The following is a 15,393-nucleotide window of genomic DNA, read 5'->3' on the forward strand; positions in this document are numbered from 1 at the left end:
TAGAAAATAGTATCAACTAAGAATTTTGACCAATTCTAATTAAAAAAATACCCATGTTAGCATGAACCACAACAGTACAAATAGGAGTACATACATAAGAAGAAGGGAAAAAGGAAGGAAGGGAAAATGGAAAGGGGGAAGGGAGGAAATTTGTTGTGGATTTCCACTCCCACACATTTTCCACAAATGTTCAACTAACTATGGGGACTCATTAAATATTATTAAAGAATCTAAACTCTTACCATCACATCCTAAACATGTATTTTTCTTTTACATGGTTTTAACTTTCTGCTTCTACACCTATTTTTCCTAATTTTCCTCTCTATATTACATTTTTCATATGTATGTACTAAATTTCATCTCAAAACTTTTATCACATGAAGAAGAAATCTGCTTTAAAGCTCATTAATTATTTCAATCCTATCTTTTTTCATATGAATTGATTATCAAATCACCTTACCTAATCACAAAACTGTTCATTTATTTTTTTTCTTTTTCTTTCTTTTTAAAACTGTTTGTTTATACCTTGTTTTGTCTAACAGGATATGAAATGGTAGACTCAATATCAATTAACAGTTTTCTATTCAAGATAATAGATTGCACAACTTTTTTGTAATTTTAGATACAGACTTCTTAAACTAGTAACCGAGACTGCTACATTATAAAATTCTCTCACATCTTCATATTGCTAGGCATTTTCAGGTCTACTTGCACTGGTAGAGCCATGTGACTGGTAGGGGACAATGCAATGTAGGCAAATGGAAAAGGCCTGGCTCCTAGAACATCATTACAAGCCTCCATGTTCTCTGTATTCTTCTCCCAGCAAGGTATAGAGATCAACATAAGGCTCAGAGGCCTTAAAATATGGCAAGAGCCACTATTTAGGAGAAACCAGGGCTGCTTGAACATCTCTTGGACAGTAAGATAATTTAAGAAATATAAGAAGATTTTTTTTAATTTTTACGATTTATAAAATTTAAAGAAAACGAAATAGGGCTGGGAATATGGCCTAATGGCAAGAGTGCTTGCCTCATATACATAAAGCCCTGGGTTCAATTCCTCAGCACCACATATATCGAAAAGGCCACAAGTGGCACTATGGCTCAAGTGGCAGGGTGCTAGCCTTGAGCAAAAGAAGCCAGGGACAGTGCTCAGGCCCTGAGTCCAAGCCCCAGGACTGGCAGGGGGAAAAAAAGAAAGCAAAACAAAATAAACCCACCTTCCCCTTTTGAGGAACACAAATGAATTCTTCTTTGTAACTTGTACACAAATACAATCTAGGTAAGTATAGGTTAAACTATATACGCGATATAATTTCACTTTCTTTGAGTTTATAGCATCCCTTTTATAAGTTGAAAAGTTTTTAATACTTTTTTCCTCTTTCTTTTTATTATCAATTGAATGTTAAACCAGCAAACAAATTCAGGAGTTTATTTATTGTATGTGCTTATATTTTCAATTTTTAAAACTATTTTTGGACCATTTTTGGAAGCTTCCTAGGAAATGTTTCCTGACAACTTGAAGAGAAAATGTAAGTTGTATTTACTGCGGCTGTGTTCACAACAGCTTCACTGTGGAATCAGTCACTTTACAGCCAACAGCTGAAGAATGATGGATAAAGAAAATATGGCACTACATTTACAGACTTATTACCTTACCTGTGTTACCAGTTTTATTTAAACTCTGCGTCCTGAGCATCCAGTATCATCAGTGGTGGACTCCCTAAAACCACATACTAATGGATACCATAAGTCTATTGTACCTCGAAATATCTATACAGTTTTCCTAAGAAAATGAAGCTATCAAAACTAATAAGGGGAAGTGAATTGGTTTGATAACCTTCTAAAAAACAAACAAAAAAACCTCCTCTAGAAATGTTAAACACTATGAAATTTGTAGCAACAATAATAGTCATGTAATAGTTATAAAAACAGCAATGTTAAGTATTGCTATTAAGATCAGAAGGTACTCTAATTCTAGATCCCGTTACTTCCACTCACTTCTCTTAAAGTTTCATCTGAATATATCTGACATACCACTAATTATATTAAACATGTTAATTCAGATTGTTGCCTCAATTATGAGAAACATTCTTACATTATTTTTGCTTTAATTTGAACATTTCTTTCTAGAAATACCATTAATCAGACTGAGCATCCTGCATGTAGTGCCAAGATTTAATAAGTATACATGTTTTGTTTCACTTATGACTCTCTAGATACCAAGCTCTTCTTAAAATTATATGACTGTTGATAACAACTACTATTTGGGTTTTTTGACACAAGGTCTTGCTATATAACTTTTGATCCTCCTGCTCAGCCTCCCAAATGCTGGATTATAGACATCCCTATACCTGGTAATTCACCATTTTTTGAAGGTAGTAGTAAGTCCTTTCAAGTGAGGGAGAAAATAAAATTTCCAGCTATGATTTTTTTTTTTTTTTTTTGGCCAGTCCTAGGCCATGAACTCAGGGCCTGAGCACTGACCCTGGCTTCTTTTTGCTCAAGGCTAGCACTCTGCCACTTGAGCCACAGCGCTACTTCTGGCCATTTTCTGTATATGTGGTGCTGGGGAATCGAACCCAGGGCCTCATGTATATGAGGCAGGCACTCTTGCCACTAGGCCATATCCCCAGCCCCCCAGCTATGATTTTTTAATCTAACATAATATTTACTTCCAAAAATAATAGGAAATTAATATGTATGTGTAATTTCTTTAGTTTCATAAGTTAAATACCTTTTAAGTAGAAGAGAGTTTTAAAACATGATATAAAGACATGCTTTAGATATATTCTATATAAAACTATAAATCATCATAACAAAAAGTCCTGGAAAAATGGATGTAAACATCAGGTACCATAGTAAAAGCAGAGACAAAAAGCAAGCACATAAAACAGGTTTTTCCTGATGTGTTTACTCAGAAAAATGAAGCATCAGGTAAAACAAATGTTTAAAATAGTCCACAAATGCTGCTCATGGAAAATTCTTTCACTATGAAAGTCTTGGACTTAATAGAAAAAGTGCCAAAATATGACTAAATAACCCATAAATTAGATTAAAGCTTCCCCTGAATGCTCATGTTTAAAAGAAGCTGCAAATTGCCATTTGCTACTATTCTCCCCAAAACACTTTAAACACGTTGGGGCTGGAATACAAATATCTCACAACAAAAACTACAAAATCTCACAAAGTTGTAATCAGCAACTATAACTCAATGTAACTACACAAAATGTATAATTATCAAACCTTCCACAGATTATCTCACATGATCTCTACTGTTTCCTTTTTTCCTTTCCTCTTTCTTTTTTTTTTGGTGGGGGGGGAGGGGGAGTGTCAGTATTATGGCTTAAACTCAAATCCTCATGCTCTCATTCAGATTTCTTGCTCATTGCTGGTGATCTACCACTTGAACGACACCTCCAGAATGGCATTTTATTGGTTAATTGGTGACTGAAGATGAAGTGTTGCAGATTTTTCTACCCAGGCTGGCTTCAAACCAGGATCTTCAAGACTTAAGCTCATGAGTAGCTAAGATTATAGCTATCAGCTACTAGAACCCAGTGTTTGTTTCTCGACACTTCAAAGATTAAACTCAAGAATCTTGGCCATCAAATATCCTGTCAGACCTTTATAATCCCTTGCTAATCAAATAGTTTTAAAATCCATCCTAGAAAACAGTTCTTCTAAAAATATGCACTATTTCTTACTTGGAATTCTAATTATACCAAATTTTACAAAACAAAAAAAGTGGTGTACTATACTTTCATAAGTGCTGCTAATAGCACTAAAAATAAATTACCTATTAATTACTGCCTCAAAAAATCAGAGGTCAAAGAAACTAGATGTTAAATATTACCCTCAACTAGTTCTAATTCCCAGTCCACCTACTTTCATCATCAACTCTTTCAATGTTGAAGGCTCTACTATGCTGATTCAAACTTAGTTGCTGTTCATGAAGGTCCACAGGTACAGGGTTTATGCCAGTCCCTTCAAGGTATAACCTGATACGCTGCCTCCATAACCACCTTAGAAAAGTGAAGAAAAAGGTTATGTTAAAACAGAATACACTCAAGATTAGACATTATAATAACTTCATCAAGCAAAAAGCACATATTAAAAAGCTAGTTTACCTATACCAGAAAAACTTAAAATTCACAGGTTCTTGCTCAAAGACAGATTGGGATATTTCTTCCTCGTTCAGCTATAATGGATGTATCTGGTGTTGGTGCAAAATTTCCAAAGAAACCTGAATGCAAGTTAAACTTTTCACCAAGAAGCCTTTGAAGTCCAAGATTCTGACCTAAATCTAAGCTTACATTTTGCTCACCAAAAACATATTATACAAAAAGGATATAATGAAAGTAAACACTATCATGTTAAGGTGGTGCATTACAAAAATCCCCTCCCCAAATTTCATAATGATGGTGCCTTTAAAATTAATAAAGAGATTAAAAATAAAAACATTTTATTATACCTAAATAAATGGTACTTTTTGTAAGAGTAAATAAAGGAGTTATGTTTGAGTTTAAAACTACTATCAATAAATCAAAAAGCTCATGGAACAGATATGCAAAAATATAATACTACTTGGTGATCATATTAATCATTTCTAAAGATGACAAACCTCGGAAATGAAACTTGCAGTAAAGTGATTCAAGAAAACTAAAAATTCTGGAAATCCAACTACAAAGGAAAAAAAACATGTAATGTTCTACAGTATGGTAGGATAAACATACTTGATAAAGATTAAATGAATGCTTTAAAATAGAAGATTTTTGAACATTTGCAAGTCCAAAGAACTGATTAATGTCTGAGATGATAGAGTATATTTCCTGAACTGATAATTATTATGTATACATATAATAATTATATACATATATTATTATACAATAATAATTATGTATACATTGTATACATGTTCTGAAATGTAACACTGTATATGCATAATTACTATATATCAATAAAAATAAATCCTTAAAAATGATGTAATACACATTCACAAATATCTGGGGTAAAAACTTCTTCAAGCTATAAAAAGTAGTCAAATTTGACTCTGACACTGGGCCACCTTCCATCTCACCTTCTGCCCCTACTTTCTTCATGTATGATGATCTGAAAACAGTGAATCATATCTGTAACTAGGGAGGCAGAAAGCAGGAGATCATAGCTCAAGGCCAGCCTGGGCATAAATAGAGACTCTACTGCAAAAATAGCAAAAGCAGAAATGAACAAGGATCAAGTGGTAGAGCCCCTTGCTAGGCAAGTCTGAAGACCTGAGTTCATCCCCAAATATAGATATTTTTTTAAGGTGGAGCTGCTTATTTTAGGGTTGGGATCATTGGCATTCTCTTTATTATTATACACTTCTATAAAATAAAATTCAAGCAATTACTTCTTGCTCTAGTGTTGATATCCACTCAATTTCCCAAATATCTATTTAGTAAGATGTAGTTGGAATTCTATTTCTTAGAATAGCTTATTCTATTACCACCTCTCCACACTATTGCTCACATTCAAATATTTCAGTGATTCTCATTGCTACACAAAAAATAAAAAAATCTTTTAGTTTTGTACTCATATTTTATCCATTAAGTCAATGCTTACAAAGTACTTAGAATCCCCAATACCACAAAAATAATAACAGTAATAACAATAATAAATTTTAAAGAATAAGTAATCCCATCTACACTGCTTTTAAAGACTTCATATGTGCCAGGCACTGGGTGGCTCATCCTAGCCATTTAGGGGGCTGAGATCTAAGGATCACGGTTCAAAGCCATCCCAGGCAGGAAAGTCTATGAGATTTTTATCTCCAATAAACTATTCAGAAAAAATTGGAAGTGGCACTATGGCTCAAGTGGTAGAGTGCCAGCCTTCAGCACCGAGAGGCTCAGAGACATTGCCCAGGCCCTGAGTTCAAGCCCTGGGACCAGCTAAAAAAAAAGAAGACTTTATATGTAAGACAGGTATCTATCAACCATACTGGCATTTGACTTACAGATGAAGGCTTCCTTAAGCAATGGGGATACAGTGAACAGAGGGTTAGAGATGAGACAGTGAAGTTTGACTACTTTTTATAGTTTGAAGATGTTTTAACCCAGAAATCTGTGAAACTATTAAATTTTAAAGAATATGTTTTTATTTTTAGTATTCTTCCTTCCTTCATTACTAGATAAGGGATTATGTATAAAAATTATAAAATCTCAGAATATGAACTTTCAACTTTCCACTTAACTGCTAAGGACATTAGTAAACAAGGCTAAGAAAGTAGAGGCATAGCCTCTAACTCACTGAAGAAAAATCTATTTGAAATTGGAACTCAAATAACATTTGTCCAGGTTTCTTCACCTAACTCCAACTGTATTAGGAAAAGGGAAGGCAAATGGGTTTGGGTCTCAGCTAGTATCAAGTTTTATTGCTTCTGCTGTAACTATGGAGTGTCCCAAACATCCAATTCATTCTGGCTTTAGCAGTATTAGTGACATACACTTATTAAAGTACAAAATTTTTAAAAATTGCAAGAAATTCCTACCTGAACTCACCACGATAGAACTTCTGTAAGGCTTCAGGGAAGGAATGTGTGTATCGAACAGGCAGACACAAATGACCTTCAGACCTTTGTTTAAAGAGAAAATTTTAGGTGATGAAAGGAGGAAAAAGGGCAGAAGGGAAAAATACAATTGAAAACATAGCTCTAAATTATAAAACTCAGATGAAATTTCTACTCTCTACTTCGTTTTTTGCCATAAACTTTTGTGTTTTCAATAAGAACAAAACACAACTAAAAAGAAATAATAGTTCACATCCAACTATAATAAACAATACAAAATTATACTTAATTATCCACATTATAGTGAAACTAAAAATAGCAATAAGCTAACTCCTGATTATTCTGTACTTATCTCATTATTAATAACTATACAAATTGTCTAATTATAAACTAATTAGTTATTACCTTTGGACAAGTCACTTTCATCAATTTTCTTATTTCTGATTAAATCACCAACCATTAGTCTAAGGAATAAAACTATTTATGTGAAAGTATAAGCCCTTTTTAAAAGCCCTTTAAGATATCCTTAAATAAAACAGGAACTGACAAGACTCTTTTATTTACTTACATCACAGCTTGGGGCAGAGGACAAATTAGACTAAATCATTGCAAATTCTAAGATGGTAAGATTCCCTACTTCTATAGGAAGATAAAAATATATCTTTCTTGGTATCTGGAAAAGTTAATCATCATAATTTATATAATGCCCTGATATTAAAGGAAGAGATGCTAGTAGATTGGTAAACAAATTTCTGATAATAAATGTAACTTCCAGAGACAAAAGTTTTGTAAAATTATAACTACTAAATGTCTTTATCTAGAAGTTCAACACCATGCAGCCCACAATGGCCTCAAGCTCTTGGTTCTCCTGCCTCGGCCTTCTAAGTGCTAGAATTACAGAAACAGTCACCACACACATAACTTTTTTTTTTTGTTTTTAAATACTAACAGTTAGAACTTTACAACGTTAAACATATGCGGTATCAACAGTCATTTGATACAACAGAATATTCTGCGGTCAACTATAGAAAATGGTCTCTCATGAAGTTTCTATCAGCTTGAGCTGTAGCTTTTGAAGGTTTAACTTGGGCTAACAAGATTGCTCAAGGCTGGCAATCTAATGCTGGCCATTGGCAGGAGGCCTCTACTCCTCTCCATGTGAGCCTCTTCAACTGCTGCTTCAGTGACCTCACATCATGTGACAGACTGCCCTTAGAATGAGTAATCCAAAAGGAAAATTCAGAAGCTGCAATATATCATTATGACCTGGCCTTAGGATCTTCACATTGTCATACCATGTCCCAAAGGGACAGAGAAGGAGCACAGAGCCACATCCATTCAAGGCTGACTTGAACAGTAAGCATTCAGATGTTAATTTACCAGCCTGGACAGAGGAGGCACGCAATAGAGAAGGACATACACTGAAGTGACATATTCATTTGGATGAGCCTATGTGGAAGGAGAGGCTCCAGTCCAAGAGAAGCCTTCAGATCCCACAGCCCAGCTGACTCCTGATGGAAGTTCATGACAGAGTCTAAACCAAAACCACACAGATAAGCTACTACTCAACTCCTGATACAAAGAAACCACAAGAAAAAAATCATTATTATTATCTGAACCCTCAAAGTTTTAGAATGGTTCATTATATAACCTTTGGTAACTAAAAGAGGCATCACTGTACTACCTAATGAAACGCAAAGCAACCTGCTAGGAGGCCTAACATACAGAGAAGAAAACAGAAAACGTCTAACAGTCTATTATTCAAAGTAGCAAATAGCAAGGACAGAGAGTTGAAGCAAGTCTGCTCACCAATTTCAAAATCTCCACAAGTTTGTGAACATGAAGCTGGATTTTTTAAGGAAAAATATGGTTTAATAAAGTATCAAGTACAATCAATAAAGAATCTCTTCTCTTAATGATATACTGTATTAAATTCTAAGCAACCAAAAGTTAATTACTGAACCAATGATTGTAGAGAATCTTTATTTAGCTAAGTCAAAGCCCTAGGCCTGCACTCTAGGATCAATTAAACATTTTTCAAATGTTTATTGTCTTTAGGCAAGTCACAGCAGAGGATCACAAGAGCCCAATAGCTATACCTTTATGAACACATAAGATGATGCTAAGTGAAATGAACTCCAAGTTATGGAAACAATTGTTATATCACTGTTGTAACTACTTTCACCGTGCTATGTGTAACTGTAGCTTCTATCATTGATGATCTTCTTGTATCCCCTTCCTGTGGTGTACCTGTACTATCTCTGTATCTCATCTGAGTACATTGGAAAAGCTAGGAAACTGAAAGGGAATACCAAAATCGAGAGACACAGGGTAAAAAAAAATAAAGACAAACGACTACAAAAGCAATACTTGAAAAACTGTTTGGTATAAATGAACTGAACAACTCATGGGGGGAAAGGGAAAGGGGGAATGGGAGGGAGGAATGAGGGAGGAGGTAACAAACAGTGTAAGAAATGTATCCAATGCCTAACGTATGAAACTGTAACCCCTCTGTACATCAGTTTGATAATAAAAATTTTAAAAAAATTTTATTGTCTATCAACTATATGTAAAACTGTGCAAGGGATAGAGAAACTAAAATATAAGGTTAGAGCTCAAAAAAATTGATAGTTCAGCAAGAACACAAAGAAGCAGAAAGAAAGAAGGGCTCTGTGTCCAGGGTGGTATAGTCAGAGCCCAGGAAAGACACCAGAGGATCAATGGACAAGAACTACTGCAGTAAAATTTTATACTCCATCTTAAAAGGAATGGCTGACAGAAGGCTTGGCAGAAGCACATTTTAGAAGCATGCGACAAATGGGCCTTCTGGAGAACAGCTCTCCTTATCATGCACTATCTTACAAGTCAAGAAAGCTTCTCACCAGAGCAAAAGCATCTCCCAGTGAGTCTCCAGCCATAGTATTAGCTGCCAGCAAATGCTCGCTCATACAGTGCAATTCTGCACAAAGCCTTTATTAAAAAGCATTCTAGGCTGCTCCTAAAAGGAAGTGTTTGTGTGTGCATGCACGCAAATGTATGCATGTGTTTGTATACTAGTGCAAGGGTTATTTTTCCTAAAGAATGTACAAGGCCTGTCGGTATATGAGAATAGATAGAAACTAGAAGAGTAAATAAGCAATGGATGGTGAAAGATCACATGTATTAAACTAAGGACTTATATCCTAAAGATCATAGATGAACCATAAGATTGTGAAGTTCAAATACTTCCTAGAGTATAGACTTATACTACAGAAAGATACCAAGGTAAAGAATAAAAGATGGGGAGAAACTGGTAGACATGGTAATAATTCAACCACAAACATTTGTAAAAGCTTGGATACATTTAGTGACAATGAAGATGGCAAGCGATGGACTCCAAGGTAGAATTCCTGGAACAAAGAACTACTTTGATAACAAGGTGAAGAAAAGGAAATCACAGCAGCAGCATAGGTGAATCATGAAGAATGATGTGAAAGAAAAAAAAGGTCATTTATAAGTGTGTTGTATTTTCAATACATCTAAATAAAGGTCAGTGTGTTATAAAAACATGAAAAGATGAAAAAATAAACAGTAGATAAGGAGAGAAAAAAGCCAGGGGCCAGATAGCTTAAAGCCTTGTAAGTAAGAATGGAGGTGTCCTACTGTGCCCCAGTTTTTGTGGGACTGACCATTTTCGCAGACACAAGGTTTTCAATGCTAAAACTAGAAAAGCCACGGGAAAAGCAGGATAGGTGTGTCACTCTAGTCATAGTAAGGATTTAAGTTTCATTCTGAGTCTATGATTTTGAGAACAAGTGATATATTATTATTCCAGGCTACACTGAGAAGGTAGTAAGAACGGAAGCGAGAAGATGACACAGAAAATGAAGACAAAAAAAGACGGCCTAGAGTACAATATATAAAACTACCAGCATTAAAGAAGTAAGATCCTAAAAGATACTAAACATAAAAAGGTCTAAAATAGACCTCTCAGTGGATCACAATAGCTCAAAAGCTATATATGTGTGATCATATAAGACAAGGATAAGAAAACTCTATTGTTGATGTTATATTTCAAGTTCTAGGTGAATTTCCTTTGGCATATGCCACGTGGCTACTGTATATGTTTTTGGTACACTAGGTATTGTATATATGCCTACCTGAGCTAGGGAAGGGAAAGAAAAATGAGGGTGTAAGATATCACAAGAAATGCACACACTGCCCTATTATGTAACTGTACCCCTTTTGCACAATACCTTGTCAAAAAATTTAATTAATAAATTTTTAAAAAGTGCAATGAGTTCTAACACAAAGAAAAGGAAAGAAAGGGAGGGAGGGAGGGACGGAGTTTCAAATCCAGAGTTTCCTCTGGATTTGTCAGTATCCTCTAACTGCAAATCCCAAGCTTCATTCTCTCTGGAAAAAAAAAAAAGTAAGATCCTTTAAAAGAGATGAAGAAAAAGTAATGGTCATGGATATAGAAGGAAAAAGATGTCATGAAATCCAATGCATTATAGATGTGATAAGGGAGAGGTTATCATTAAGATTCCCAGAAGTCAAGTAACACAAGAACTAAAATGTCCAGGAGATTTGGTAATTAAGATAGCACTGGTCTCTAAGGCCACTGAACTGTTTGGTGGCAAATCTTGAAGACTGCAAAGTTTTGCAGTAAATGTATAAAGGGAAAACAGAAATACCAAGTTTGGAGTTAAAGGAAAAGGAAGGGGACAGCAACAGACATAGGGTAAAGCATTAATAAGATAGTCTTGTACAACTGCAATCCTGAAGATTTTAGGCTAAAAGGAACCACATGTAAAGAAAAGGGGAAAAAGTAACAAATCATGGAAAAAGAGTTATTAAAGTGGGAGAAAAGTTAAAGCAAGTTCTAATCAGTTGACTTTCATTTTCTCTGTGGGAAGTGAGGAGGCCTTATTGAAGGAAGAAGGATTAAGGGTGCTAGCAGTATTCAAAAGTTGAACAGACACACTTGGAGCAGCAACCACAGGGAATGGAAAAGAGAGATAGCCAGGGCTACAAAGTATATAAGCAACTCTAAAGAAATCATTCCTACTGCTGGAGACTACAAATGAGAAGTGCTATCAAGTCCAAAGTTCCTACTATATTGTTTCCTCGGATTACTTTTTCAAAGCTAATATAATAGTAGAAATCATGACAAACTGATCTGAGATTGACCATAGGACATGATTTTGAATATTTAATAGTCAAGGAAATAAATAAAGGAAAAGAAAAAAGAATTAAGTGAATATACTAACTCAATTGGCAGACCTAGCGGGATGAAAGGAGTAAAACTGCTGTTAAAGTAGGAAGTTGTCAGTAAAATTAAGATTGTAGAGATAAAAAAATTCCAGGTGACTATATGGTCCAGGTAGAGTTGTGGCTATGAATGGCTGGGGAAGAAAAAGTAAGGGTAATTATCAACAAATCAAGGGAAAAAGTAGTATTTCACTAAGTCTACTCATTAAGTCAAAGATGGCATTGTGAAAAACCAGTACAAATCCAACCAGGTTCTCATTCTTATGAGAGCCATAAGAATGATCATTATCTCTTCCCTCTTCAACAACATCAAAGATCCCAACACTCATGTGGTTAAGGACTCAGATCTAGTCTGCCTGAGTCCTCTTCCCAAAATGCCTGGACAGCTAAATGTGAGGGCTGTTCCACACCATGATATAATTTTCTCCCATTGATGCCAGAAAAGATAGATGTATATTTTTATGCATGAACCAAAAAGTTTATATGTCCTTAAAATAACCACATTGAAGAAAACTCTGTTATAGGTAGTGGACTAATACTATCTACCAAATTTCCATCACTGAATGGCTCTTGGGATCAGTGATACCATTACGGATAGCCAGGAACAATAGTGCCTCCACTCATGTTAACATAGGCAAATCCCCGTAGCAACAAGTGCCCAGCAATGTATTACAGTAGACAAAATAAACAACTTCCAGATTTAAGATTTATCATACATACAAATAGAAAATCCACAAATAGCCACGCACTGGTGCCTCACACCTGTGATACTAACTACTCCAAAGGCTGATATCTGAGGACCACAGTTTGAAGCCAGCCAGGACAGGAAAGTCCATGAGACGTTTTTCTCCAACTAACTACAAAACAAAAAGGTGGAAGTAGAGCTATCCTCAGGTGGTAGAGCATTAGCCTGAGTTCAGTCCGAGTTCTAGCCCCAGAAGTGCACACACACGCACACATGCACACACGCACACACACACACACACACACACACACACACACACACACATCTATAAATAAAACACAAAATAAGAACATGCTTCTTACCGATCTGGATCCGTATTTACTCCTATAACTGGTTTAAGTCTGTCCAAGACTTTACTTGCTGCCAGAAGCATTGTACCATCACCTACAGGACATAAGACAGAGAACAATACATAATCAGACTTCCACTACAAAATCAAATTAAACATCATTTGAAAACTTGTCCTTTTGTTTCAATAATAACACTACTTCCTACTGACTGCAACAGCCCGTGCCCATCATCTTTTCTATTAACATCATACCTCTGATGATGTAATCAGACAATGTCAAGATTGAGTAAATATCTCTGTTATGGGGCTGTTCTAAGGATCTCTGGCCTTTACCTGTTAAATGTTAGTAATGCCACCTAATTTAGGTCTGACTTTGTAAAGGTGGGAACCAATACATTAATCCCAAAACCTCTCTTTTCTTTTTCAATAACATCAGCCCAAATTTATAAGCTATTTTTAGTAAGAACATACCCAACCATGTCCAGCTTTACATTATTCTCTCCAAAAACTATTGTCAAATTAAAGCTTCACAAAGATGGGTAACAATAATATAATTCAAAAAAGATATTGGGGATGGATTATGGATTCATCTAATCTCACTAAACTATCATTTTCAGTTTGTTTTTAATTTTTATGCAATTACAACTAATCTTTTGAATTATATTTGAATTTAAAAGTAAGGCTTAAATATATATACAAACATATACACATGGAACCTTACCATTTCATTCATTATCAACAAAATAAATCTGTCTGAAAACTAATCCTATTTGAAAGCTTCAAAGTAGCTAGACACCAGCATATTTGGAAATACCATGTACTGAACCACATTTCAATATCCCAACATCTTTATCTCTATAAAACAATTACCTCCTGCAGCTATGACAGCATCTGCCCATCGAACAGTCTCTTCATCATAGTCTCTCCTTTTTACTAGACGAACCTCAATTCCTTCATTACTAAAATAAAAGTTTATATGAAATTTCCACTGAAAGCACACAGAATAAGATTATGTTTACTGAAAGACAGATTATTAAAACAGATATAAAACAAATTTATGTGACATTAATTTAGGTATAGCTTTGTAAAGTTAGCTTCATTTTCATTTAATTGCAACAGCCAATTAACTGGAGGCATATGAATAAACCAAAAGTTAGTAAATACCCAAATTTCCATGTGATTTAAACAGTTTTATAACCACAAACAAATAGCAATATTGACTGACTAGAATTTCATTTTATTTTTTCCTATGCCTTTCAATCCTAAAATGTATTAACACAAAATGGTTCAGAAGATTAGCATTATATAATGTATATTATAAAATCAAATAGCAATTTCTAACTCAACAAATATTGAGTGGCAGACAATGAAACAGTGAGTACAATACTTTGTAATTTGTATGTTCTTTTATTTGTCTTGAATATACACGTACTTATTTGATGACTGCACTTAGTCACAAATTAACTGAAGTTTCTATAATGCCAATTTTTATACAAAGAATATTATAATGGAACTCAATATGATTTTTCTATCTTGTTTTAAAAAGTAAACAATACAAAAAGTAAAAAATAAGCATAAAACATACAGTTGGAGCCTGTTGTGTATTCAATTAACTGTTTGCAGAAAAAGCACTTCAAAACTGAAAATAGGGGGCTCAAAATGTGGCCTAGTGGTAGAGTACTTGCTTAGCATATATGAAGCCCTGGGTTCGATTCCTCATCAACACATATACAGAAAAAGCCCAAAGTGGCACTGTGGCTCAATGTGTAGAATGCTAGTCTTGAGCAAAAAGAAGCCACCGACAGTGCTCAGGCCCTGAGTTGAAGCCACAGGCCTGGAAAAATAAATAAATAACAATAGCTGGGTGCCGGTGGCTCATGCCTGTAATCCTGGCTACTCGGGAGGCTGAGTTCTGAGGATCACAGCCAGCCCAGGCAGGAAAGTCCTTGAGACTCTTATACCCAATAAGCCACTCAGAAAACCAGAAGTGGCACTGTGGCTCAATTGGTAGAGTGCTAGCTTTGAGCTGAAGAGCTCAGAGATAGCAAGTACCCAGGCCCAGAGTTCAAGCAGAAAATTTTGTGAAATTTTCAGAGTACAGTAGAAATTTCCTTAGAAAGCTATAAAACTATTCAATGCTGATATAATATTCTGAAACTGTTTTAATAATGACAATCTTTAAACATTAGCTACTGAAACTAAATAAAATGGAAAGTCTTGAATATAAAAGCCCACCCAAGACAGTATCCCACTATCCCCCAGACTTACCGCAAACTATCGATAATATGTTCCACATTTTTGGTGTGAATATGATGTCGTTCCAGTAGTCCACTGTAGCTAGAACCTTTCAATGCAAGCTAAGTCAAAAAACAAAAATAAATAAAAATAAACATTTACTATGTGAAATATAGTCCGTTATATAAAAGCTTTGTGTATAATAGAATTTTAAAAGTAAATTTTAGTGACTACTGGTGAAGGCCTGCATTTCATATTGAATTATAAAATCTGACTTTTGAAAATCCTAATTTAGTTATAACATCAAATACAGCATTATATC

The 15,393-nt window shown here is 34.9% G+C and overlaps 1 protein-coding gene across 3 annotated transcripts in view; it reads right to left on the bottom strand.

Moving 5' to 3' along the window:
- The window catches only part of Nadk2 (NAD kinase 2, mitochondrial), a 47,456-nt gene that overhangs the window by 19,483 nt on the left and 12,580 nt on the right, over nucleotides 1-15,393 (bottom strand). For all 3 annotated transcript variants that reach the window (XM_048368372.1, XM_048368373.1, XM_048368374.1), the window contains exons 2-6: nucleotides 15,105-15,193; nucleotides 13,707-13,795; nucleotides 12,850-12,931; nucleotides 6,532-6,615; nucleotides 3,888-4,024 (exon numbers count right to left, since the gene is read on the bottom strand). In XM_048368372.1, coding sequence (XP_048224329.1) covers nucleotides 3,888-4,024; nucleotides 6,532-6,615; nucleotides 12,850-12,931; nucleotides 13,707-13,795; nucleotides 15,105-15,193 — 481 coding nt within the window. The remainder of the gene's footprint in view (nucleotides 1-3,887; nucleotides 4,025-6,531; nucleotides 6,616-12,849; nucleotides 12,932-13,706; nucleotides 13,796-15,104; nucleotides 15,194-15,393) is intronic.

The sequence above is a fragment of the Perognathus longimembris genome, chromosome 19, assembly GCF_023159225.1.
Source record: "Perognathus longimembris pacificus isolate PPM17 chromosome 19, ASM2315922v1, whole genome shotgun sequence".
In the NCBI taxonomy this organism is placed as follows: Eukaryota; Metazoa; Chordata; class Mammalia; order Rodentia; family Heteromyidae; genus Perognathus; species Perognathus longimembris.